This window comes from Trematomus bernacchii, unplaced genomic scaffold (assembly GCF_902827165.1).
Source record: "Trematomus bernacchii unplaced genomic scaffold, fTreBer1.1, whole genome shotgun sequence".
NCBI classification, from domain to species: domain Eukaryota; kingdom Metazoa; phylum Chordata; class Actinopteri; order Perciformes; family Nototheniidae; genus Trematomus; species Trematomus bernacchii.
The window spans coordinates 5,678,758-5,705,412 of NW_022987616.1; the positions used below are offsets into that span (position 1 = coordinate 5,678,758).

The 26,655-nt window shown below is 41.1% G+C and overlaps 1 protein-coding gene across 1 annotated transcript; it reads right to left on the reverse strand.

Moving 5' to 3' along the window:
- Window positions 1-8: 8 nt before the first annotated feature.
- Window positions 9-25,706, reverse strand: oplah (5-oxoprolinase, ATP-hydrolysing). Its single transcript, XM_034132555.1, has 27 exons — window positions 25,627-25,706; window positions 24,259-24,465; window positions 23,110-23,301; window positions 22,286-22,400; window positions 21,455-21,578; window positions 20,423-20,618; window positions 19,264-19,429; window positions 18,832-18,970; window positions 18,129-18,196; window positions 17,514-17,689; window positions 17,304-17,420; window positions 16,833-16,945; window positions 16,192-16,362; window positions 15,522-15,659; window positions 15,169-15,307; window positions 14,902-15,014; window positions 14,014-14,165; window positions 13,303-13,565; window positions 12,772-12,946; window positions 11,839-12,023; window positions 10,115-10,261; window positions 7,017-7,151; window positions 6,172-6,321; window positions 4,992-5,149; window positions 4,349-4,509; window positions 3,432-3,529; window positions 9-485 (listed from the first exon to the last, which is right to left on the reverse strand). The coding sequence occupies exons 2-27, from the start codon at window positions 24,427-24,429 to the stop codon at window positions 333-335; spliced, it is 3,915 nt and encodes a 1,304-aa protein (XP_033988446.1). The 5' UTR covers window positions 24,430-24,465; window positions 25,627-25,706; the 3' UTR covers window positions 9-332.
- Window positions 25,707-26,655: the final 949 nt, after the last annotated feature.

Genomic DNA, 26,655 nt, shown 5'->3' on the forward strand with positions numbered 1-26,655 from the left:
AAGAGCATTCCATGGAATATAACAAAAAGTGTATCTCGAGCCGGTTTCTCAAACTTACCTACCCCACCTTTAAACAAACAATTACATTTTTGTAAACAGATTCTACAAAACAGTATTATTGAAATTAGTTTTGTGCCTGAGGTTATTTTATGCTTTCCAAAATAAATCTGTTGCTTGACATATTTCCCCTTTTTAACGTTAGTGTGTGCCTTTCTCTGTCTCACAGTTTATTGCTTTGATCGTTTCACTGACAAAAAGCCCCCCTCTGTTTCTGTGATTTCCCACCTCCTCTTCTTCTCTCTGTTAACTCTTCCTCTCTTTCTGACTCCTCTTCACACTCCCTCTTGGGCCATCCGGTACTCGAAGACGCTGCCTCTCTCGGGGAAAGAGTCGTTGAGGCGCCGGCGCTTCGTTTGGGGTTTTCCGTTCGTGTCCCCCTCTCTTCCATACCCTCCTCCTCCGGGGGTGTAGAGGCAGAACATGTCCTGTAGGGGGAGACAGAGAGACACAAAAAAAGAGAAGGTTAATCTGACTGCTTATAGTTAAGATAAGATCAAATAATAATTACTTTATTGATCCCAATGTGGGAAATGTTTGTGTTGCAGCAGCATAAAAGACATGGCATTGTACAATACAAATTAAAAGGTAAGAAATAAACAAGAAAGTAGAAAATATACATGTTGTCAGTTCACTCTTTGACCATTTTTTAAATGTAAAGCTTTACATGAACTATATATTTTTTTATAAGCTAGTTCACAATAGCTTTCTTATGTGCTTCATGCTGTGCTTCCTCTATGATCCTCTATGAAATAAGTATTTAGTCGTTTTTTGGTAGATATTTGGCAGATCGGGACTAATATTGATTAAAAGAGTGAAAATGGAAAGTGATAACATGTATTTTTATGGCAGCTTTTGACGCAGACACATTTTAAAAGTGAAGCACAATGGTTAAAATGTTTGCTTTAAATACAAATATAAAAAAGGATCATTGTCATGTAAGAAACATGAATACACAGGAATGAACCTGCGATCAGAATATGCAACATAACAACGTTCATTTCACTCTGACATTTGTAACTACTGTTTCTTTCACACATGCACAGTCTATATATATATATATATCCTTTATTTAACCAGGTAAAAAGTCTCATTGAGATTAAAATCTATTGACCTGGCTAAGAAGGGCAGCATGAACAACAGATAAAACAAAGACAATACAGGCAGACGAATACAGTCGTAAAAACAAATTAAATGGCACATTAACCAGTCTATATGCGATAAAAGAAACTATTAGAAATCATTAAAAACTGTCTTAAGGCCCCGCTCACACGGGACCGTTTGCGTTTATGCACAGTATGCGTATTCAAAAAAGTCTTCCTTTCACATGCATTCGTTTCATTTAACGTGTCTGTTCAAACGAGGCCGCTGGAAACGCTGTAGTACATATGCTGGGACTGTAAGTGGCGCTGTAACTTCCGCCAAAATACACCAAAAGCCGCGAAGAAGAGCAGCCCGAGCAGCCCCGCCGCAATGTTGCCATGGCTACCCTTCTGTTTAAGCCCCGCGGTGTATTTAGCAACATGTAGTTCATCAGGGCTGCCAACACTCACGCATTGAGCGTGAGAGTCACGCAATTAACCCATATCTCACGCACTCACGCCACACTTGCCTTTCCTCACGCTAAGTTTTCGTCCAAAATAAATGTATATAAAAATAAAGTGAAGGAACAGCAAACCGAGGGGTCTACGAAATGAGACTTCACGGATCAATAACTCATGAACAAAACGTTATTCAGACACAAATGACGTCTCCTAAGTACCGTGGTAAGGTTGACAACGAACTACAATCACATTTTGATAAAAAAAAGCCAATACGCGCCGTCCTCCGGGCTGGACACATTACATTGGTCTCTATCCGCAGCCGGAGAAGAAACGAGTGCTCAGGGACCGTCTGCAAAGTGCAACCCCCGAAAAAAGAGAATACAATAATATTCAATCACTATTATACAGTATATTACTACCAAACTCACTACACACATCAATAGTCTCCTGTGTGTCATACTACAGCAAGGAGTTTGGAAGAATATGCTTTTGAATAATTTTGGGGAATATTTATAATGTAAAATCTTCAATAAATATGGCATCATCTTAAATAACTTTACTATTATACAGTATATTTCTACCAAACTCACTATTTGCATTGTTGTTGTTAGCATCTGGTTAGCTAGCTGCGCTAAGGGATATTAGAAGCTGTTTCTAAAACAAGGAAAGGGAGAGCTCTCTCCTGTCAGACTGAGAGAGATAACTACAGTGAGGTAAGGGACTCTCTGTGTTTAGATAGTTAACTTTAGTCTAGTTATCTCAGTGGGTCTCAAACGGTTTGGTCACCATTTATGAGAATAAATGAAAAACAGTTATGAAATACTATATGACAGTAAAACAAGAATACAGTTTAAAAGGTGAGTGATTTGTAAAATATCCATAAAGAAAAAGAAAATCTGTTTACAGTTCTGTTTCATATGGGTGTTGAGAGATGTATCCATAAATTCATTTTGCTCTCAAAGTGCACCAGGTTGATGCATTTAACTTCAATATTGAAAAAAAATACAAATACATTTGTAACACTGTACAAATGAACGTTTCTTTTTTCGGTTCAACAAAAAAAAAATCTCACTCCAAGCTGAACTCAAATGTTGGCAGCCCTGAGTTCATGTAATTCTCCATGTCCACTTGTTGCTGATGGTTGTGGTAGAGGAGCTGTAGATTTTGCACTAATATCTGTAGCATGGTCAGTAGCAGTAGCACTAGCAGTAGCTACTGACAGGAGGAAGTGTGTGTGGCGATTGCTGGTATTCAGCGGGATATAGTAATTTCCTCAGCATATGGATAAATGCAACGGGGAAGTTAACTGAAAGAAACCGAATCTGTGGATATTGCATCGACCGACCAAGAAGCACGTCTCTGTGGAGAGGACGCGCTCAGAAAGAGAGATATTCTCTACAAACACCGGGTGAGATCCTCCTTTGTCAATATAATGGATCAATGCATGAAATCTGACTCTGTTTATTTTGTTTAAGGAGTATATTGGGCGTTAACAATTCTGGTTTGCCTTTTATAATATTATTTAATTCAAGAACCCCTTGTGCGTTTAATTAACACAGCTATTTTTGATAGTTGCTACAGCAGTAAGCAGGAGAGGTGGGGAGAGGTGGGGCTATCGCTATTTTTTCAGGAAATATTCGTATAGAGGTGATTACACGGACTCGGTTGACCCCCCAGAGCGTTTCGTTTGCAAATCTATCCACCTTGGGACCCGTTATCGTTTGTGGGGTCAGTTTCTATCGGCCTCGTGTAAATAATAGGGCTATACGCACGCGAAACTATTCAGATACAAGCAGTTTTCTCCTCGTGTAAACGGCGCCTTAGTCTCACCCCGGGCTGCAGGCTGATGCTGGTCTTGCCTCCCAGGTTGAGGACTCGTCCGTCGGCTCTGTGCAGGAGGTTCAACCCGGAGGAACCGTCCTCACCCCCTGAGCCGCAGAGAGAGTGTTGGAGAGAGACAGAGCAAATACCTTTCAATGCAAATTAAAAATGGTCATATGCATATATTATAATGACTATTATCATAATTATCTTAGTATCAGTTGACGTAAAAATAGGATGAGAAATGAAACTGTGTTGTTATCTGAACATAGACTTGTAGGAATGTATGTTTTAGAAATGGGTGTATGTATGTATATGTGTACATATGTATGTGTATGTATATATATAATTTAGTTTATCTGTGTGAGTATTTAATTATCTTTTATTGACTTTATCCTGCAACAGGATGACTAGCGGGAGGGCTACCTCTGTATAGACTGCTTTCTGCCCTCCCACTTCTACACATTGTGTTTGTTTATTAGATGTATAAACTGTCTAATTGTTGAAATAGTAGAATAAATAATAATTAAAAAATAAATATATAAGTCTATATACATGTAAATAGAATATGATATGTACAAGTACAGAATATTAAATTAAATAATGTAAATTAAGACAAAAAATTCAATACGGTTTATTGCGGTGTATAAAATGTCTGCTGGTTCAGGTTGAAAGGGTCAGAGGTTGTTACAGGATGTGTATTTTGTAAATTGTGTTGTTACAGGATGTGTATTTTGTAAATTGTGTTGTTACAGGATGTGTATTATTTTGTAAATTGTGTAATTTTTATTATAATTTTTGTATCTTTAATATTTTTTTACGCATGCTTCTTAGGTAACATTCCGCTGTCTGTGGCTCTTTTCTGCTGTAACAATGTAAATGTCCCCTCTGTGGGACGAATAAAGGTATTCTGATTCTCAGGTTACCCTGCAGGCCGTACGGTCGGGTGGACCTCCTCTCCGTCAGCACCGACAGCACCACCTGGTTCCTGAACAGAAGTTTCCGCACCACCCCGTCTCCCCCGCAGTATTTCCCTGCTCCTCCTGAGCCGGGCCGCAGAGAAAAGTGCTCTAAGATGACGGGATATCTGAAGAGCAGCAACACATGGGTCAATATTCATACAAAGTGTTGGGAAAATACTGAATGTACTCTTCCAATATCAGAGTACACATGATAACAAAAGTATCCCAACTGAAGCTGTGTACATGACAGGATGTATGATTACCGAGAAGAGCATCAGGACTGTTTTAGGCATATGATAGCTATGTGATTAACATGATGATTCAGCCTCTATGGAGATAGACATATGACAAGCATGCTCATTTCTGACGTGGAGCTAATCTGAAGTAAACATTGAATACTGCTTTCTATTCCTCCATCTTGTGACTGTGTAACTCCCTCTCTTGGATATCAGCATGTGAAGGACACTGTTCAGGAACTAGTTGATGCTCTGTATGTGATGACTACTTCCATTCTGGAGAGGATCAGAGATACATGGATCCTGAGATTGAAGCTCAAGCCGGGGACTAGGGATATTTTCCTAACAAAATACTTGAGCTCATGTCTGACCTCTTCTCCAGGATCTCGGGGTCGGTGATGCGGGTGTTGGTCATGTGACTGTGAACTCCGCTCCGCCCCCTCCAGCCTGGCCCCGCCCCCGCTCCCCCGGCAACCGTCTCATAGTAACCAACGCTCTCACTGCCGAAGGAAATGTTGTTCATGCAGCCCTGAGAGGAGGAGGAGGAGGGAAAAGAAAAGTATGGGAAGTTCAAAAAAGTTTTAAAGGTCCCCTATTATACTGTTTTTCATCAATATATTATAGGTCTCAGATATATACAGAGCCTGTCTCTGATTGGCTGAAACACCAAACAGATCATTGCAGCATCCCATAATCCCCTCTGTTTCAGCCCTGTTTCCAAAGTGCTGATTCTCTGTCTGTTACTTTAGATGACAGGTTTTTATATAAATGGATCAGGACAAAAAGAGAGAGAATCTTTGTTCCTGAAACTTTTAGGGTCTCTTTACACAGAGGGGACACATGTTGATGTTTAAAAGATGTGAAGAAGAGGGGACACATGTTGATGTAGAAGAGACATGAAGAAGAGGGGACACATGTTGATGTAGAAGAGACATGAAGAAGAGGGGACACATGTTGATGTAGAAGAGACATGAAGAAGAGGGGACACATGTTGATGTAGAAGAGACATGAAGAAGAGGGGACACATGTTGATGTAGAAGAGACATGAAGAAGAGGGGACACATGTTGATGTAGAAGAGACATGAAGAAGAGGGGACACATGTTGATGTAGAAGAGACATGAAGAAGAGGGGACACATGTTGATGTAGAAGAGACATGAAGAAGAGGGGACACATGTTGATGTAGAAGAGACATGAAGAAGAGGGGACACATGTTGATGTAGAAGAGACATGAAGAAGAGGGGACACATGTTGATGTAGAAGAGACATGAAGAAGAGGGGACACATGTTGATGTAGAAGAGACATGAAGAAGAGGGGACACATGTTGATGTAGAAGAGACATGAAGAAGAGGGGACACATGTTGATGTAGAAGAGACATGAAGAAGAGGGGACACATGTTGATGTAGAAGAGACATGAAGAAGAGGGGACACATGTTGATGTAGAAGAGACATGAAGAAGAGGGGACACATGTTGATGTAGAAGAGACAGGAAGAAGTGGATTTTGCATAATAGAAAACACTTTTAAATGCACTAATGCAGTTTCTCTCACCTGTGAAGCGGCGCACACCTCAAACGCCCTGAAGATGACGTCCACCACTCTCTGGGATGTGAGCACGTTTCCTCCGACCACTGCTGCATTCTGGGAAGGCTGGAGGATCGAGCCGGGGGGAATGACCACTTTGATCGGAGCTAGACAGCCCTGAACATGTGAAGAAACCCCAATTCAATAACAGAAACTATATGGAAGTTATTATACTTTTTTTTAAGCATTTGGGTTTATTGTTTGATGTGCAAAAAGAATTACTGATCGACTCCAAGCTGAGCAAACTTTCCGATTTCAGTTTTTTTTTCTTGTTTATGCTAATTATAAACTAGAGTCCGACGCAAAAAGTGACAATTTCAGTGGAATGTTTTTGTTCTTTTAAACCACTGATGGCTGTATATTGAGATGCAATGGATTTTATAAGTGGGGGTAAAAGACTGAGATTTCTATTATTATTTTTTTGATTTTAATAAATTTTTTCACTGATTCCCGTTTTATTAAAACACATTAGATTCAGCTGATTAAGCCAACAGGACATTTGGTCCTCAGTGAGGAGATAACAATCAAACCCTTTTCACACATGCTCTGTATCCCTGAAACTATCGTATCCAGAGGAGGTTTATGTGAGAACACTAATGTCCTAACTACTCAGTCTGTGTGATGTCCAATTGATCCAACGTGTGAAAAACAGAAACAAAAAAACCTTCCAAAACCTCAAAGTATTTAAAAGAACGGTCACGTGATTAGCAAGGCCCACGCCACAGCCATACGTCCTTTAAGACTACATGGATGTTCTGGATGGTTCATAATTTAGCAGTAGATCAGAAATGTATTTTGGGCCTAAACCGTACCTGATTGAGGGGGATGTCCTGGCCCACCATGCAGCGCAGGCAGTAGATGAGGGCGGAGAGGGTGATGGCGCGCGGGGCGTTGCAGTTCCCCCAAACCTCGGTCCCCGTCCCCGTGAAGTCAAACACCGCACTGCCCTGTGGGGGGGGGGGGGATGATCAGCTCAGTGTCAGAGATGGCTAAAGTACACACATCCTTTACTCAAGTAGAAGTACAGATACTCGTGTTTAAAAATACTCTGGTAAAAGTAGAAGTACTGACTAAACTTCTTAACTCAAGTAAAAGTAAAGAAGTATGGGCTTTGAAATGTACTTAAAGGTAGGGTAGGTAAGTTTGAGAAACCGGCTCGAGATAGCTAGAATTTGAAAATACACAACCGGAGAAAATCTGCCACTTCCTTACAGAGCCCCTCCTCCAACACACACGAACGCGCACATGACCAATGAGGGCACGAGATAAGTTTGTGCACAGATGGAAGGCTGACAGGCAGGTAGGCCATCCAGTTATTTTAGCCGGGCCGGCGAAAATAACTGGTCGTACTTTTTACAGTACTACGGCTTCCACAGATGAATCTTTTTATGGATTTGTTGTCAAAGCACTTCAGATATTCATTGCTATCGGGATGTTAAGAGCATTCCATGGAATATAACAAAAAGTGTATCTCGAGCCGGTTTCTCAAACTTACCTACCCCACCTTTAAGTAAAAAGTACCCATAACTAGCATCTGTTTTAAAGAGTACCTGACCTCCCTTTATATTAATAGAACAATAATGTCATTGTTAGCTAATGAATGTTTCCATGCTGAACAACGGCAACATGACAACGTTTTCATTGGTCCCTCTTCTTTAGAGAAGACCAGGAAATGATGGATACACGGATCGTGTTCAAATCAATAGGCACGCAATGACTCTAAATAATAATGATCACGCCACCAAACACACATTCAAACTAAAGGAACCAGCCTGTTTGGGAAATGTGAGAAGTAGAAAGTACAGGTATTTGTGTTCAACATGTGAGAAGTAGAAAGTACAGGTATTTGGGTTCAAAATGTAAGAAGTAGAAAGTACAGGTATTAGTGTTCAAAATGTAAGAAGTAGAAAGTACAGGTATTTGTGTTCAAAATGTAAGAAGTAGAAAGTACAGGTATTTGTGTTCAACATGTAAGAAGTAGAAAGTTCAGGTATTTGTGTTCAAAATGTAAGAAGTAGAAAGTACAGGTATTTGTGTTCAAAATGTAAGAAGTAGAAAGTACAGGTATTTGTGTTCAAAATGTAAGAAGTAGAAAGTTCAGGTATTTGTGTTCAAAATGTAAGAAGTAGAAAGTACAGGTATTTGTGTTCAAAATGTAAGAAGTAGAAAGTACAGGTATTTGTGTTCAAAATGTAAGAAGTAGAAAGTACAGGTATTTGTGTTCAAAATGTAAGAAGTAGAAAGTACAGGTATTTGTGTTCAAAATGTAAGAAGTAGAAAGTTCAGGTATTTGTGTTCAAAATGTAAGAAGTAGAAAGTACAGGTATTTGTGTTCAACATGTAAGAAGTAGAAAGTACAGGTATTTGTGTTCAAAATGTAAGAAGTAGAAAGTTCAGGTATTTGTGTTCAAAATGTAAGAAGTAGAAAGTTCAGGTATTTGTGTTCAAAATGTAAGAAGTAGAAAGTACAGGTATTTGTGTTAAAAATGTAAGAAGTAGAAAGTTCAGGTATTTGTGTTCAAAATGTAAGAAGTAGAAAGTACAGGTATTTGTGTTCAACATGTAAGAAGTAGAAAGTACAGGTATTTGTGTTTAAAAATGTAAGAAGTAGAAAGTTCAGGTATTTGTGTTCAACATGTAAGAAGTAGAAAGTACAGGTATTTGTGTTCAACATGTAAGAAGTAGAAAGTACAGGTATTTGTGTTCAAAATGTAAGAAGTAGAAAGTTCAGGTATTTGTGTTCAAAATGTAAGAAGTAGAAAGTTCAGGTATTTGTGTTCAAAATGTAAGAAGTAGAAAGTACAGGTATTTGTGTTAAAAATGTAAGAAGTAGAAAGTACAGGTATTTGTGTTCAACATGTAAGAAGTAGAAAGTTCAGGTATTTGTGTTCAACATGTAAGAAGTAGAAAGTACAGGTATTTGTGTTCAAAATGTAAGAAGTAGAAAGTTCAGGTATTTGTGTTCAAAATGTAAGAAGTAGAAAGTTCAGGTATTTGTGTTCAAAATGTAAGAAGTAGAAAGTTCAGGTATTTGTGTTCAAAATGTAAGAAGTAGAAAGTACAGGTATTTGTGTTAAAAATGTGAGAAGTAGAAAGTACAGGTATTTGTGTTAAAAATGTAAGAAGTAGAAAGCACAGGTATTTGTGTTCAAAATGTAAGAAGTAGAAAGTTCAGGTATTTGTGTTCAAAATGTAAGAAGTAGAAAGTTCAGGTATTTGTGTTCAAAATGTAAGAAGTAGAAAGTACAGGTATTTGTGTTAAAAATGTAAGAAGTAGAAAGTTCAGGTATTTGTGTTCAAAATGTAAGAAGTAGAAAGTACAGGTATTTGTGTTAAAAATGTAAGAAGTAGAAAGTTCAGGTATTTGTGTTCAACATGTAAGAAGTAGAAAGTACAGGTATTTGTGTTCAACATGTAAGAAGTAGAAAGTACAGGTATTTGTGTTCAAAATGTAAGAAGTAGAAAGTTCAGGTATTTGTGTTCAAAATGTAAGAAGTAGAAAGTTCAGGTATTTGTGTTCAAAATGTAAGAAGTAGAAAGTGCAGGTATTTGTGTTAAAAATGTAAGAAGTAGAAAGTACAGGTATTTGTGTTCAACATGTAAGAAGTAGAAAGTTCAGGTATTTGTGTTCAACATGTAAGAAGTAGAAAGTACAGGTATTTGTGTTCAAAATGTAAGAAGTAGAAAGCACAGGTATTTGTGTTCAAAATGTAAGAAGTAGAAAGTACAGGTATTTGTGTTCAAAATGTAAGAAGTCAAAGTAAAAAGTCGTCAGAAAAATAAGTAGTGGAGTAAAGTACTGATACCAGAAAAATGTATTTAAGTACAGTAACTAAGTATTTGTACTCCACTACTTCCCAGCTCTGCTCATTGTGTTTCAGATGATCATGAGACGATGCTCCCTGCTCACCTCTGTTTCATTTATCTGAACTCTCAGTCTGATCGCTGTCCCGTCGTCCATGAAATCCTCCGCCTCCACATCTAAGGAGCCCGTTTCTTGCCGGCGGCGCCGAGCAAAGTCTCTGAGCATGTCCCTCACCGCCAGCTCTGCATTACTCTGAAACATCAACAGGAAGCATGTAGAGGTACAACACCAGCAGTACACACTACTACTATTGTTCACAAAAGAGTGGTGCAGGGATGAGGTATTTTTGAAGGCTGACCTGGAAGTTAGCATCGCAAAGGCTCTCTCCACAAAGAGCAATGGGGTCTTTCCATATCCATATAAACACCACTTGATTATTGAAGTAAAAAGCTAACGGTAGGCTATCACTGCTAAGCTTAAGATAAGATAAGATAAGACTTTATTCATCCCGAAGGAAATTGTTGTGCCAGAGTTACAAAAATACAATAAACACAGCAGCATAATAGTAAAACTGTACACTAACAGTGCAGCAAAAAGAGCAATTAAATATCTACAGGAAACAAAGACGGTCACATCATTAGTGTAAATATTACCAGTATTTAGTAGTGAAAAAAAACGTAGTGGCAGATACGTAATTGTACGGAGCCCCTAAAGGGACATGGGAAAAAAATTCAAAAAGAGAGAGAGAGAAAAAAAAAAGTCGGGATAACGGGTTAGTGAACTGTCAACGTGGGGGAGCCTCGCTGCGGGGAAACGGTGGACCTCTGTCGCCTGTCAGCGCAACTTCAATGATGCCGTTTAAAAACATAAAAATGTCAGGGCGGTACCGGCCATCAGCGGTGATTCTCCAGATGGCCAGTTCGCCCCACACACCCACACCCACACACACACACACACACACACACACACACACACACACACACACACACACACACACACACACACACACACACACACACACACACACACACACACACACACCACACACACACACACACACACACACACACACACCACACACACACACACACACACACGATTACTCCCCCTTTTATTCGTTTTATGAAGGAGATGTCCGGCCACCAGGAGGCATGATGTGAGTCTGTTTGTGCTCTGCTCCGCTCCGCTCTGTGTGTTCTGAGTGTTTGTTTCCCTTTAAAACAGCTGCAGCAGCAGGTACTCTGAGAGTCACGGACATTAATTCATAGATCAAAGCAGACTGGTTTACAGACTCTCCTGTTTTGCCAATGCTTAAACAAATAGCTCTACACCCCTGGCCGAAATGTCCATAAAATTAAGTCTGAGTTCGAAATATATCTCAAATAACTGTCATTTGGGCGTGATGACGGTTAGTCGTCACATTTGTCAGTAACAGCTGTTTTTAAATCCACCAGTGTGGTATTTACTGGCGTATTCTATGTCGTAGAACAAAAATATCTTAAACTTGTGTTAACCACAGACCTTATTTCAGGCTAACAACCAAAACTAATTCAGAAAACCATTGGAGAGGGGACAGGAATTGATCAAATGCTGACTCATATATGGGTTTTAGGACTCATTCCTGCACCACTAAAATCACTATTTCTACTGTGCACAGCAGAGTGGAGCCCAGAGAGTCCCTCAACGGAAAGCGATGGGATTTCTCCATTTCATTTTGGATTATAATTTATTATTTAAGGCATCTATCCAAAACACGCTGACTCATTTCCAGGTTTGAGGACTCATTCCTGCACCACTCTTTGACAGTGTTTTGTTTCTTTCACAGTTACCTGGATGTATCCCATGTAGGCCTGAACCACCGCTAACCCGTAGCTGTCAATCAACTCCCCCACCAGCTGGCTGCCTCTCCGATTGGCTGCCACCTGAGCCCGCAGGTCTGACAGGTTGTCATGGAGATTACGAGTCCCAGAGGATTCTGGGTACTGGGCCGGAGCCATCAGAGCTTCAGTTACAGCTGATAGAGACAGAGGGGAAAGAGACGGACAGAAAACAACATTACTGGATGTATTATTAAAGAAACAAATGTAAATGTTAAAGAACATAACTTAAAATGATTTATGTGGATATCTAAGGTCCCTCAACCGGACCATTCTGGTAGTTTCTTATGTTTTAGCCCATTAAACTTGACATGCATTCAAGATTGCAGCTGACTATTTCCCAAAGCACGCAGTACGTTTCTCGAGAAGTAACCTCAGAGGGTGCATCAGTCGTTCAAATACATGTTTGATGTGAGAAATGACTAAATTCATAGCATCCATGATTGCATTTTGTTTGTTTTCCAAACCAGCCTCTTCTTACCGTATATTAAAGGATATCTTGGATTTTTTTTTGCATAATTTATGAGGCAAGTCCCAATTTTGGAGAAGATTGCAAGACTACAAAAAATGTTTGTGTTATTGTGTGACTGTGTTGGTCGAGGCTGAAGTAGACCTCTGTGTTTTGAGAGGTAAATAATGTTTTTTCAATGGATTTGGGTGACTTTGATAGATAACAAGTCAAGAAAACTGGTGAAAATATTATAAATATAGTGTCCCTTGTCCACAGCAGTACATCTCTTAGCCTCCTGCTGTGACTCCTGTCTTTTTGGGGTCAAACACTGACTGTGGAAACCAGGTACAGTAAAAACATCCACATCTTTATCTGGACTTGTGGGCGAGACCCAGCTCTGACCTCTCTCTGTTCCCCTCCTCCTCCTCTCTTACCCTCTTCCTGGAAGACCCCACCAGTGACCAGTTTGAAGGAGATGAAGACGGCCCCCTCCTGCTGAAGGGAGGTGGAGTGGGGGGGCATGGAGCCTGGAGTGATGCCTCCGATGTCAGCATGGTGCCCCCTGCTGGCCACGAAGAACACAGGACTGCTCACCCCCTTCCTGAACACCTGGAGGAGGAGAGAAGTGGTATTTAGTGAGAAGATCGGACAACTGCAACTAGGATAAGAAGAGGTGCAGCGAGAGGAGATTGCATTATTCCACTCAGGAAAAGTTTGTTCAGTCAGTCTTCATTTTCTGTTAAAGCTGGGAACTCAATCCCATCTACAATCAGAGACCAGACTACATTTAGTGTATTTCAATCTCAACTCAAAACCTGGTTAGTGAGGAATCAGCTCTGAAACACTGACACAATCTTCTGCACCTTACTGATTAATGTGCACTGTCCCTGTAAAATAAATGAATACAAGAAAAGATCAAATGTAATTATGAGGAGATAAATCCGACACACAGCTGGATTACTTACTGGTGTGATGACTGTGAGGTCGGGGAGGTGGCTCCCCCCCGCACACGGGTGGTTACTCAGGATCACATCGCCTTCTTTCAAAGTGTTCCCCAGAGACCTGATCTGGAACTGCACGGTCTCCTGCATGGCCCCCAGGTGCACGGGGATGTGGGGCGCGTTGGACACCAAACCTCCGTCAGGTCCGAACACGGCACAGGAGAAGTCCAGACGCTCCTTGATGTTGGTGGAGATGGAGGTTCTTTGGAGAACCCTACCCATTTGTTCTGTAGAGGAACAGAGGAGGAACACAAGCTGGGTCTGAGTGTCTGGACTTTAACACCACACACACTCACACACTCAAATCCAGCACCGGACACTTTTTTTCACGCTGCTATGGACAATCTTGCACTAATGTACATTCTCAAAGTTATTGAAGTGACTGTTATTTTTTATATATTGATTGTTGTGCTTTTATTTAGGTCTTAATGTGTGCATATGTATACATGTGTCTGTTGATATACATATTTTATACATATTTTTATATACATTTGTATTTTTGTATTCTGGATTGTGGGAAACGGTATTTTGATCTCTCTGTCTGTACACACAAACTGAAACATTGACAATAAAGTTGACTTTGAGCTGATAAGAAAATGATACTCAACATGTTATAGTGACCCCCCCCCTTCCTCCACTTGACCCCCCCTCCTCTCCTCTCCTGTGTTTTTTTACCTGCGATGCTCATGAAGCGGTGTGAGAAGATGGAGAGCTGCACGGTGTTGAGCTCCGTGCCCAGAGCACAGTGAGGGTCCGAGCCCACCGTCATGCACACATCGCCCCCTGCTGTCAGCCGGGCCTCACAGCACGGCTCCACCAGGATGGTGCTGATGGAGGAAAGAGCAGAAAACATATAAATAACACAGGCAAAGATGCATACAGGCATTCATGTATTTGAAAGAAACCACTGTTAGCTTAAAAGTAAAAAGTAGGCTCAAGTGGAAGTATCTCAGTATGTGGAAAAATATCACGTCTCACTTAAAGGTAGGGTAGGTAAGTTTGAGAAACCGGCTAGAGATACACTTTTTGTTATATTCCATGGAATGCTCTTAACATCCCGATAGCAATGAATATCTGAAGTGCTTTGACAAAAAATCCATAAAAAAATGTCATCTGTGGAAGCCGTGGTACTGTAAAAAGCACGACCAGTTATTTTAGCTGGCCCGGCTAAAATAACTGGATGGCCTACCTGCCTGTCAGCCTTCCATCTGTGCACAAACTTATCTCGTGCCCTCATTGGTCATGTGCGCGTTCGTGTGTGTTGGAGGAGGGGCTCTATAAGGAAGTGAGAGATTTTTTCCGGCTGTGTATTTTCAAATTCTAGCGCACTCGAGCTGGTTTCTCCAAAATTACCTACCCCACCTTTAATGACAATTATTGGGACTGCAAAAGTACTCAGTCAATGTTTATCTATTCAAATGTTCCAGTCTGCTGACTACTTCCATTCTTGCAAGGATAATAAATACATGTATCCTGATTATTGAAGCTCAAGCCGGTGATGAGTGATATTTTTCCAACACAGTCAAACCTTTTTATTATTTTGACAGCTGTTATAACACCTGCCTGTTTTTGTCGATGATGATGGCCGGTCCCTTGATGCTGTGACCGGACGGCAGCTCCTCCCACAGATACACACCTGTGTCCAGGTACCCTTCCTCAAAGTAACACTTGGTCATCTACACGGAAGAACAGACAGTGAAACAAAAAATAATACATTTAAAAAGGTAGGATTTAAAACCGATATAAACTTGCTTTCTTTTGTCACTTTTTCACGTTAGGACGTTTTTCTGTGTGTATTTGAGTTGTATGTATTCATAAGAGTGTGTGTACCGTGACTGGTTTGGCATGTCCGCGCCCCGTCTTGGTTTTATACACAGATTTGATCCCAGATTTCCCACAACCCCTCACTCTGATGTCATCCACCATGATGGGTCTGTCTGGGATGGTGAATCCAAACTCCTTCAGATAACTAAAGAAGAGAAAAGGCAGCAGGAGGAATGTAGAGGAACATTAACCTTTAGTAGAGTAAACAACGTCAGCTGCAGAGTTTACTAAGCTTATCTCCTATGGAAAAATGACTGTAACTCGACTGTTTATACAATGTGAACAGAGGGCACAAAGGGTGACATGTGTAAGAGGCAATGCGTAAACCTGTTGAATAAATGTGTAGAGACAAATCTGACCGCTTGGTGAAGGCGCTGCGGAAGTCTCCGGCTGCACAGGACTGAGCGTTAGCGGGGTGAGCGTCAGCGGTGACCATGAGAGCGCAGTCTGTGCCTTTATATCGCAGGTGGAGGAAGACCTCCAGCGATATCTGACTGCTGAAGACGACAAGAAACAGAGAGGGAGGAAGTATTCAGAGCCTGCACTGAAGTACTAATACAACACTGTCCTGTATCCTAAACCTTTCTTTAAGGTTGGTATAAGAAAGTAAAAGTATTGACTGTGCTTCTGACGATTATTATGATGATATAATTCTGGCACAATATATATACCTCAACATTTAAAATTGAGAACATTCTGTGTACTTTTACTTAGATTTATTCCACAACTGCAATACACACACACCTCCATCTTGGTTTCATTACTTGTTTAGTGAGTATAACAGTGAAAACGACTCGACTAACACACCTACTAAATCCTCAGAACTGTTACAGGATGTGTATTTTGTAAATTGTGTAATTTTTATCATAATCTTTTTATGCATGCTTCTTAGGTAACATGAAGCTGTCTTTGGCTCTTTTCTGCTGTAACAATGTAAATGTCTCCTCTGTGGGACTAATAGAGGTTTTCTGATTCTGATTCTGTAGAGGGTCTAGTTGAACCTGATCACCCTGCAGTGTGTGTGCTGACCTGCTGAATCCTCGGGCACACAGCGTCTCTCGGCAGCGCTCTGAGAGCTGCTCCACCCTCCGGTTCAGATCCCTGAAGGCCAGCTGCTCGTACTGCAGGGAACACGGCTCCTGCTCCTCCTCCACCACGTCAGCCAGAGCCAGGCCGTAGGCCGACAGCACGCCGCTGTATCTGTGACACACACACACACACACACACACACACACACACACATGAAAAAACAACAACACACATTGAACATAACGATCACTGAGAGACAACATGCTCAAAGAGCCTTCAGCGTGCATCTGATCTGGATTCAGCTCTGTATTTACTGAGAGGATCGACTGGAGCACAGAGGATGCTTCAGTCTGACTTTATTGATCTCCCATTAGATGGTAGCAGTTCATATTCTCTGTTCAGAACATGCTTTGGGTCCCAGAGGATGTTACTGGACAGCCTCACTAGGGTTGACCAACAATCTTTGAGCAGATTTTTAACAGGTGGAGGAGTTTTGATTTTAAAGTGTTATTGATTGATTCTATTACAGGCTCAAGTAGATCAACACACACACACACACACACACACACACACACACACACACACACACACACACACACACACACACACACACACACGGAGACACAACCAATCTCCCTTACTTGTGTATGAAGACTGTCTTCATCCCCAGGGCGCGGGCGATGGCACAGGCATGTTGCCCACCTGCCCCCCCGAAACATGCCAACACATGCTGAGAGGTGTCATGGCCTTTAGCCTGGGAGGTATGGGCGTAGGGAAAGAGAAAAGAATGGAGAGAAATCATAATTCAAATCATTTACACTACAGGTATTTGTGTTGTACCAGTATTGATTGATTTTATTTTAGGGATTATAAAGAAAAATATATATATACAAAAGGTTGAAATGTTAAAGTGAAAACATAAGAAAGCACGAGATATGCAAAATGAAAAGAAACACAAACATTACCCTGAAATCTATTTAAATTCCTCCACAATTAAAATACAAAAAAGAAATGAAATCTGAAACCACTGATATGGTGACAGCCCTATTTGACACATTTACCAACCAAACAAATATCATTTCTCAAAGCTGGAGTTAAAAACCAAAGCATACCTGTGTCAGCGCTCTGATTGGCCGGCACATGGCCTCATTAGCAACACGGATGAATCCCATCGCAACCTCCTCCACACTCATCTCTGACCCGCTGCCGTTGGCTCCATTTGTACTAACCTGCGAATAAAAACACAAAAAAAACACATTACAGCCTCATCAGTAATACTCCCTTATAGACTTATTTAGAATGATATCAGTTGTTTTTAGTGCCTGTGATTGCTTAGAGGACAGGAAGAGGTTGATCTCCTTGCTCAGACGATGGAAATGCTTCATGGTTTCCTCTGAAGACAACGCCTCATTCTCCCCCGGCCCGAAGATCTTTGGGAAGAAGGAAGGCAGGAGTCGACCCAGAGCTAAGTTAGCATCGGTCACAGTCAGAGGGCCGCCTAGGAGAACCACAGGGAAGCAATGTTAGCTGAATGCGGTTCAAAGTAGGTATTTCAGTCTTGTATTTTAACCTATGTTATGTAAGTCTGTGAGAAATGTTATGCTCTGCCCTACAGGGAACATTAGATTTGAAGTCATGTTTATGTTTGTTGGCACACAGCACATTTCCAACTGAGCACTAGGAGCTCCAGCTTCAGTTATATCATCTGAAACTTGGACCTGTGCCAATGTCCAGGCTTCATATAGCTAAACCAGATAATAAATCCACAGAATGGGGCAGGGAGGAGGACATGAGGAGACAGAAGTAGAAGCTCTGTGTGGATTTATGTCAAACGGAATTTAATGGCGGAAAGAGTGGGCGAAAGGTGGGAGAATCGACCCTGACATGTATAGTTTGTAAAAACAGATTAAAAGGGAGGAAGCACAACAGTGAGTTACCTTTTCTGTAGCAGGCGGGTCCTGGATGAGCTCCTGCAGACTCTGGTCCAACCACAAACATCCCTGATCTGAGAGGAAGGAGAGAAAACAGAAAGGAGAGAGGCCATGAAACCCAAAGGAGCAGAAATTGTACGAATCTGGATCCAACTGGATGCAGAGAGGAAGAAAGAGTATCGTGCATGTGTGATAACATGGCCTTATTTGAGTAACAAAATGGCAAGAGTACTCAAAATCTCAAAGCTTAAGTACTTTGGACAAAAGGGCCCACAGTCTTTCATGCCTGTGCCATTTTGTTTTAGTAAGAACTGAGGTAATTCTATCCTAGATCTTTATACAATCACATTTTTAATTTTGCAGCCATTGAAGTCGCCCCCAGGTTTAAGCACAGCGGGGTCTAATCACCAAACACCATTACATGCATCTGTGTATTCCCGGCAATACATATATATCGTTACATCAAAACTGTCTCTCCTGATTGAAATGAAGCTTAGCGCAAGTTCAACCAGGAAGACCATCTTTAGTCATTCATTCACATATTCCCAGTTTACTACTCTCTCTCCTCTCAATCAGTGATCGACAGCTAGACCTATCACTTCGACCTCTATTCCCACAAGCCTATCATAGTGCATTGCTAAACCTTTAAATCTGCTCTCCCCCTTCCTCACAGTTGTCATGTTCCTGTTGTTCAGAGCTAGTGACCGACCTGAAGAAGAGGCGGGACCCTCCTCCTGCAGCTACAGTGTTGATGTCCAGCTGCGGGGCCTGCAGGGTGACCCCGGCAGTCGTTGCCTCGAACACGTGTTCATACTGACCCGCGTAGCGACTTACATCAGTGGATGTTCCTGGAGAGTGCAATAAGATGGAAGAAATCAGGAAGACAAGTAGCATGGAAAGCTAACACTTAGCATCTCTCCCGTTTATTCCCATTTTCTTTAATCTGTAAATAATCTATGCACAGGATCAAAAAACATGTCAGGTCACATGTAATAACAATGTTTAAAGGCGTTTAAAACTACAAAACAACAGCAGGAAGTTCCTCACATAGTGTGTGCATGCAATAAATGTACACTAACAATATTCCTCCGCTTCTCTGCAGCTCCACTGTTCTTAATTATGCAGCATTGCCCCTACTCACCTCCCATGTCAAAGCCAATCACAGGTTTCTTCTCCATCTGGTTGTATGAAGTGATGGCGTATCCCACCACCCCCCCCGCGGGGCCGGAGAGGACGGCCCGCGACCCGCAGAACTGATCCATGGGAGTCAGCCCGCCGTCCGACTGCATGAACAGGACGTCCACATCCTGAGGACAGAGGGACGGTAGAGATGGAGGAGATCATATTGTTGTTTGGATGAAGCTCAGCATATCAAAAACATGCCTAAACTTCAAAAACAGAAGCGCCACCTGCAGATTAAAATGGACGTCACTGCTGCCTGGTGTGACCTAGCAGAGTCGTATTTAAATGATTGCTAATAGGAAGAGGAAAATCTAATATCAAAACATATATGAAGTCTTAAAGGTCCCCTATTATACTGTTTTTCATCAATATAGGTCTCAGATATATACAGAGCCTGTCTCTCATTGACTGAAACACCAAACAGATCATTGCAGCATCCCATAATCCCCTCTGTTTCAGCCCTGTTTCAAAAGTGCTGATTCTCTGTCTGTTACTTTAGATGAAAATAAGGAGCCCCTCCCCACGCCCCTCTGAGAGAGATTTGGTTAAAAAGAACTCAATGGTGCTCTAGGAGGAGATTCAGGTGATACGGTGGGGGGGGGGTTACCTTGGTTGCTGATTGGCTAATGGTTACACAAGCCAAAACATCGTTATGACATCATCAAGTGGCCAAAATCTGATCAGCTCATTTTCAGACAGGTTTTTATAAAAATGGATCAGGACAAAGAGAGAGAATCTTTTTTCCTGAAACTTCCAGAGTCTCTTTTCACAGAGGGGACACATGTTGATGTAGAAGAGACATGAAGAAGAGGGGACACATGTTGATGTAGAAGAGACATGAAGAAGAGGGGACACATGTTGATGTAGAAGAGACATGAAGAAGAGGGGACACATGTTGATGTAGAAGAGACATGAAGAAGAGGGGACACATGTTGATGTAGAAGAGACATGAAGAAGAGGGGACACATGTTGATGTAGAAGAGACATGAAGAAGAGGGGACACATGTTGATGTCGAAGAGACATGAAGAAGAGGGGACACATGTTGATGTAGAAGAGACATGAAAAGGTGGATTTTGCATAATAGGTGACCTTGAAGTGGGTCTAGTGGAAAACACACCTTGAGGCCCCCCTTGAACCCAGAGGTGAAGCCTTTTAAATACTGATGTATTTTGGGAGTGAGGTATGCGTCTGCGCAGACGGTGTATCCGCGAGGCACCGCCCGCACCATGGGCATCACCTGGCTGGACAGAGACACCTGAGAGAAGCCCAGACGGAGAGCCAGAGCCCCGACGGCTTTCTCATGATCCGACCATCTGAAGGAGAGAGGCAGAGGAATGAGGCGAGGCAGGAATGTAAAGCAAACATAAAAGTCTTATGTAATTAAAACCGCTCCTCTAAAGCCTACCTTATCTTTTAAAGCTGAGATATGTGAGAGGAAGCAAAGCAAGTTGGGCAAGTGCTTTGACCACTTGTAGGTAGAAGTGTGAGTGGATTTAAGGAGAACATGGGAATGGATACAGTTATTGATCTCGCACTAGTATTATATAACATCATGTCCTTGGTGTGCGAGTTTTGATGTAAATTGTATTAGGTGTGTTGTTCTATAGATCTGTTGCATCCGCTTCTTTCCAGTAAATGAAAACATGTTTGATAAAGTGGGATACACTTTAATATAATGTACGTTACTTGGAGAACTTTTATTTTGAGCTTTGTTTGAGTGAGAGAAGGTCCTGTAGCTTTGGCAATTTAGCAGACAATGTAAGCTAAGAAATACTAAATGTTTTATTATGGAATGTATACAAGTTACTATAAAGTTGGGGAAGCTGTCACTTATAGTTCTGAGAAGGAAAGAAAGGTTGGAAACGACAGGTTTAGACTTTCAAAAATTGGGAAATAGATGCACCTCTTAAAGTTAAACATGAACTTTCCCCCAGTGCAGCTCATGGGGACCCATACAGTAACAGTGAAAACAGGCTATCCGACACCCGACACCTCTGACATACATACCACTATCCCCACAGAGAGGGTGGGAACTGTTCACCAGTGTACAGTGACAGGGAGGAAAAGACAAATGACTTCTATAAGAGATAAGAGAAGGAGAGATGGGCGGGGACAATCCTTAAGAGGTAAAAGGACAAGATGTACTGACGTGTAGGAGTGCAGCAGGAGGACAGCGAGGCTGGTGATCCCCCGGGACAAAACCCCCTTCAGGTCCTTCTCCACCAGATCCAGATCCAGCTCCCTCCACACCTCCAGAGAGTCTCCTGTGCTGCCTGAGGGAAAACACACACACACACACACACACACACACACAGCAGGACAATTAAAATGATGCTATCAAACAATGCCATCATGCATGTGACAGAAGATTGATTTAGATTACATTCAACCGATTGTCCTTGCACAAGCAGTGAGCCTCTAACCAGAAGTGCAGAGGGATATGTAGTATGATATAAATCTACACATCTGTATAAGGCAGTATACACATTACAAACAGCAGTGTAGAAAAATAAATACACTATAGATCAGGTATAAATAAGACAGTTTCATAAAGACATAATAAAGAATTAATAGGAATATATTATGGGCCGTTTTTAAATTCTAGGAATAAATATGAGTATGCCATAGAAAATAGTTGTTTGGAACGTTTTTGTAAATACACATAGGTTGGTATGTGAAGAAATGACAGTCACTAAGTATCCAGGGGTGTGTGTGTGTGTGTGAGAGAGAGAGAGAGAGAGAGAGAGAGAGAGAGAGAGAGAGAGAGAGAGAGAGAGAGAGAGAGAGAGAGAGAGAGTGTGTGTGTGTGTGTGTGTGTGTGTGTGTGTGTGTGTGTGTGTGTGTGTGTGTGTGTGTGTGTGTGTGTGTGTGAGCTGACTTTCCTACACTTACACTACATATAATGTATTCCTACCACCACTGAAGTCACCACTGACATAATGTGAAGTGTGTTGGTAGTACAATGGTTTGAGTTTCACACCTGTGACAATACGCTTGGGGTCTTTCCTGGGCAGCTGGCAGCCATCTTGCACGAGAACAACCCGCTCGGCCACTTCTATGACTTCTTCATACAGCACATCAGGAACTGCCACCTCCTACACACACACACACACACACACACACACACACACACACACACACACACACACACACACACACACACACACACACACACACACACACACACACACACACACACACACACACACACACACACACACACACACACACACACACACACACACACACACACACACACACACACACACACACACACACACACACACAGGAAGTCAATTCAAAGCCGGTCTTGAGGAAAGTTTGACCAACAGCTCATGTCAGAGCCCTACAGATAAGGATGAGGCCATATTTCAACATGCATAACTGCTCTGCATTAGCTCCATAGATAAGTGACCATTTAAACCACTAATGGTACAACTGGTCAGGGGACAAACTCCAAAAACTGCCCCCTGTTTCTGTTACGTAAAATAATGTCTAAACCTTGTATGATGCAGGGACACTGGACCTGTACCCAAGATATTCATGAACAACACATTCAGAACAGTAAAAAACTGAGAGACACAAAATCCTTACAAAGTGGCACAAAATGACCAGAAATAGATGAAAAACGACCACAAAGACAAGCTTAAAACAACAATAAGAGACAGAACAAACAGTGCTAAGGCCTCTTAAGTGTCTTTGCCAAAGGACCAACTGTCTCATAATACACTCATGACTTTACATTTCAGTTTTAAATATTTTCGTATAAATATTCATGTGTTAAGAACATCTAGCATTACACACCAGATCGAACAGCTTGGGTCTGGCCTGAGTGCCGATGTGCAGCAGGTCTTTGAAGCCCTGTGTGACCATCAGAGCCGTGCGCTCCCCCTCTCTCTCCAGCAGAGCGTTGGTCGCCACCGTGGTGCCCATCCGGATCCAGCCAATCAGAGAGGTGTCCACCGGCTGCTCGCGGGGGAACATCCGCCCCGTTTCCTGTACAGAAATATATCATGGTTCACGTCGTTTTTGATTTTGTGTTGATTTAATGAGCAATACTATACAAGCTACATGAATCTGTGCAGCATTCATTCATCCACCACATGACCACAGTCAGGGTCACATTGTATGCCTTTGGCAACACATACATCTATTGTGCATGGGTGCTTTTATATTTTTTCAGCAACTTGCTTTACACTCACAAAGTTACGTAACTACCACTACGGTTTTTTTGCACTACTAAATACCAAATACTGTTAATATGTAGATTCATTATGTGACCATCTATGTTTCCTGTAGTTATTGAATTGCTCTTTTTACTGCACTGTTACTGTACAGTTTTATTATTATTCTGCTGCTGTGTTTATTGTATTTTTTTTAACTCTGGCACAACTATTTCCTTCGGGATAAATAAAGTCCTATCTTATCCTTTCTTACTAACAGTTCCCTGTGCTTGAACTAATTTCAACTAATTGATTAGTTTGGCGCCATAATCGCCAATTATTCTGATTATTTGTAAAAGTAATTTTCATGCAATGTCATAAAACAGAGAAAATCTGCACACAAAGGTACTATCAAGACCACACCTTGTACTTGACATGGGCATTTTTCACTAGTTTCTGACGTGTTATACTGAATTATCTTTTATTATTAAAACAATTGCTAGCTAAAAAATAAATTCTCTTTGTTTTTGCAATTATAACAGGTATACATATTGGTAAAAATGGCTTCCGAAGAGGTGAGCTATGGAACTTGAAACGCCATGCCATAGTGTTAAAACTGAGACCATAAATACATTTAGAGTCAAGGCTTTTATTGGCATTTGTACATAGTGTAGTTATGACAGCTACATTGGTCTTTGAGTGGTGGGTAATTCTCCAAAACTCTTTGTACCAATGGAATATTTAATAGTAAATGCTTTCTTATGGTATGTATAATGTCCTGTCATGTTACCTCCTCCAGGACTCTGCGGATCCCCTCTGTTGGGGCGTCTTTGTAGTTCTGGGGGTCCCGGGACAGGAGCTTCAGGACTCTCTCGCTCCCATCGGGCAGACGGGCAAACACATCGGTGAAGGTGCCCCCCCGGTCGATGGCGAAGTCGAATTTTCCCTGAGTCTCAGCCATGGTGAAGAGAGAAGAAGAGCTGCTGAGAGAGATAATCTGCAGTCACAGGAGGAGAGTGAGGTGAGTTATATCCTCTGTATCACTGCGCTGATAACACACACATGCTCCTTCACTAAATACACACTTATTGCACACTCACATTTCTTATCAACCCCCACCACGCTTATATAAGTCAGTCCCCCCCTCTCTCTCTGATCTCCAGGTTTGGTTTAACATTTTGCTGACTACAGACATTCCTCACTCATCAAAACGTTTCACGCACTCCTGTGCATCTTAACTTCACACATCATGCTTATCTTACTCTCAAGTTCAACAGATGTGATATTTGACTAAAAGCAGTAAAACCACAGTGAAAAGAAACGAAAAGTATAAGTCTTGCATTCACAAAAATGTAAATGGGTAAAAGTGCAAAGGTTTAAGCATCAAAATATACTTTAAGAAAAGTACTTTTTATGCAAAATTTGTCCATAAATACTAATGCATGATTGTGTTCATCAATAAAATCTTGCAGCTGGTCTAAGTAGAGCTGCATTTATTAATGTATACTACTGGGTAATTACATTATAATAATACATTATATTAAATTGGTTGATAGCATTTTGTATTAATATTAAATATATAAAAGTAATTGTTACAAGTGCAATATGTTTCCCTGAGATGTAAAGAGGTAGAAGTAGCCTTTACTTTAAAGTAGCAGAACACAGAACTACTGAAGTAAAGTACACATGCAGTAAATGTACTAGTATGTCTTGTACTTTTAGCTCGTTTGTGACAATTACAAGTTTTCTGCATGACCTTTAACAAACCATGTCTGACTTCTGAGTTTAACCATGCTATTACATATATATCGTGCATTTTCTTTTACAAATGCAGATTATGTCATTTTAAAGGAGTATTCAGTCACAGCCAAACAGAGAGGATCCCTGCAGGAATATCAATGAAACTGCCCCCATAAAGTGAGTTAAAACAGCCATAAACTCGCTACTGATTCTGCAGCTGGTTTGGACTGTTATCGTTAGAGAGACATTAGAGAGTAATACAGGATAATGCAATATAAATTAGTTTTTGAAGGCTGTCTGCAGCTGTGCATGCTGTGTCTGCAGACCCTTCAGTCTTTGTGCAGTAGGATTGCTTGCAGGACTCAGAATCGACGCTAAATGTGTGCACAAAGTGTCGGTGTTTACCGTGTTCACTCACCGGTCCGCCGCTGCTGCTCTGTCCGGTGATAATCTGTGATAATCCGGTAACTATCAGATGTTCCTCCCCTCTGCACTGACTGTGACGTGTGTGAAGGACAGGAAACACAAGGTTGCTGCTGCTGCCTGAGGGTTAAACCCCGCCCCCCTGAGAGGCGCCGGTGTCAGTGACGAGGACCCATTGACCTGTTTTTATGCTGTCCTAAAATATGAAGCGAAACTCTAAATTAAAATGTTTCATCATACTCCATGTTATTTTGAATCCATCACATCTGACACCACACATGCACCTTGTCCACGTGTCCACAAAGAGACACCGACACCTGCTGGTGGTTTACTGGAAGTACAGATGTGACAGTGAGTGATAATGTATAAAGTGGTCCTCTCCAATTAAACAATACATTACAAAATCCAGTATATAAAACACAAAATAATACCATCATTCAAGACTGACTGCACCACTTTAGTCACCTGAACATCAATACAATTCAAAAAGTAAATTTACAAGAAATTATAAATCTAAAAGTTGGAGCAAATTAGAGGTAAACAAAAAAGGGAACATGGGTTAAAATATGTCATATACTTAAATGATTACTAATAAATTGTCTTCCAGAATAAAACTAGAACTAAGTTTACGGGGTCTGTAGAAGAAACATATAAAAACAGGAATATATTATTTAAAATAAAACTAAAGCAAGCTCTCAGAAACGGAGAAACGACAAACAAAAATGTTCTGTTGATATTAAATCATAGCTTGAAGAAAATAGAAATATCTAAACTTTCAACTGTCAAATTATTTGGAAGCCCATATGAGAAATTATTATTACACAATAGTAGCCTACAGTATTCAAAATTATGCATGTTTTAGTTAAATAAAGTTGAATGCAATAATCCAATTAGCATTTGCATTTTGACACACTGTGAGTATGTCCAATTGTTAATAAATACCATTCTATTTTTAACTGTGACTTTAATGTTTTCCACATTTATTCAAACAGGTAGTATACAGATTTGGTTAGGGTTAGTACTT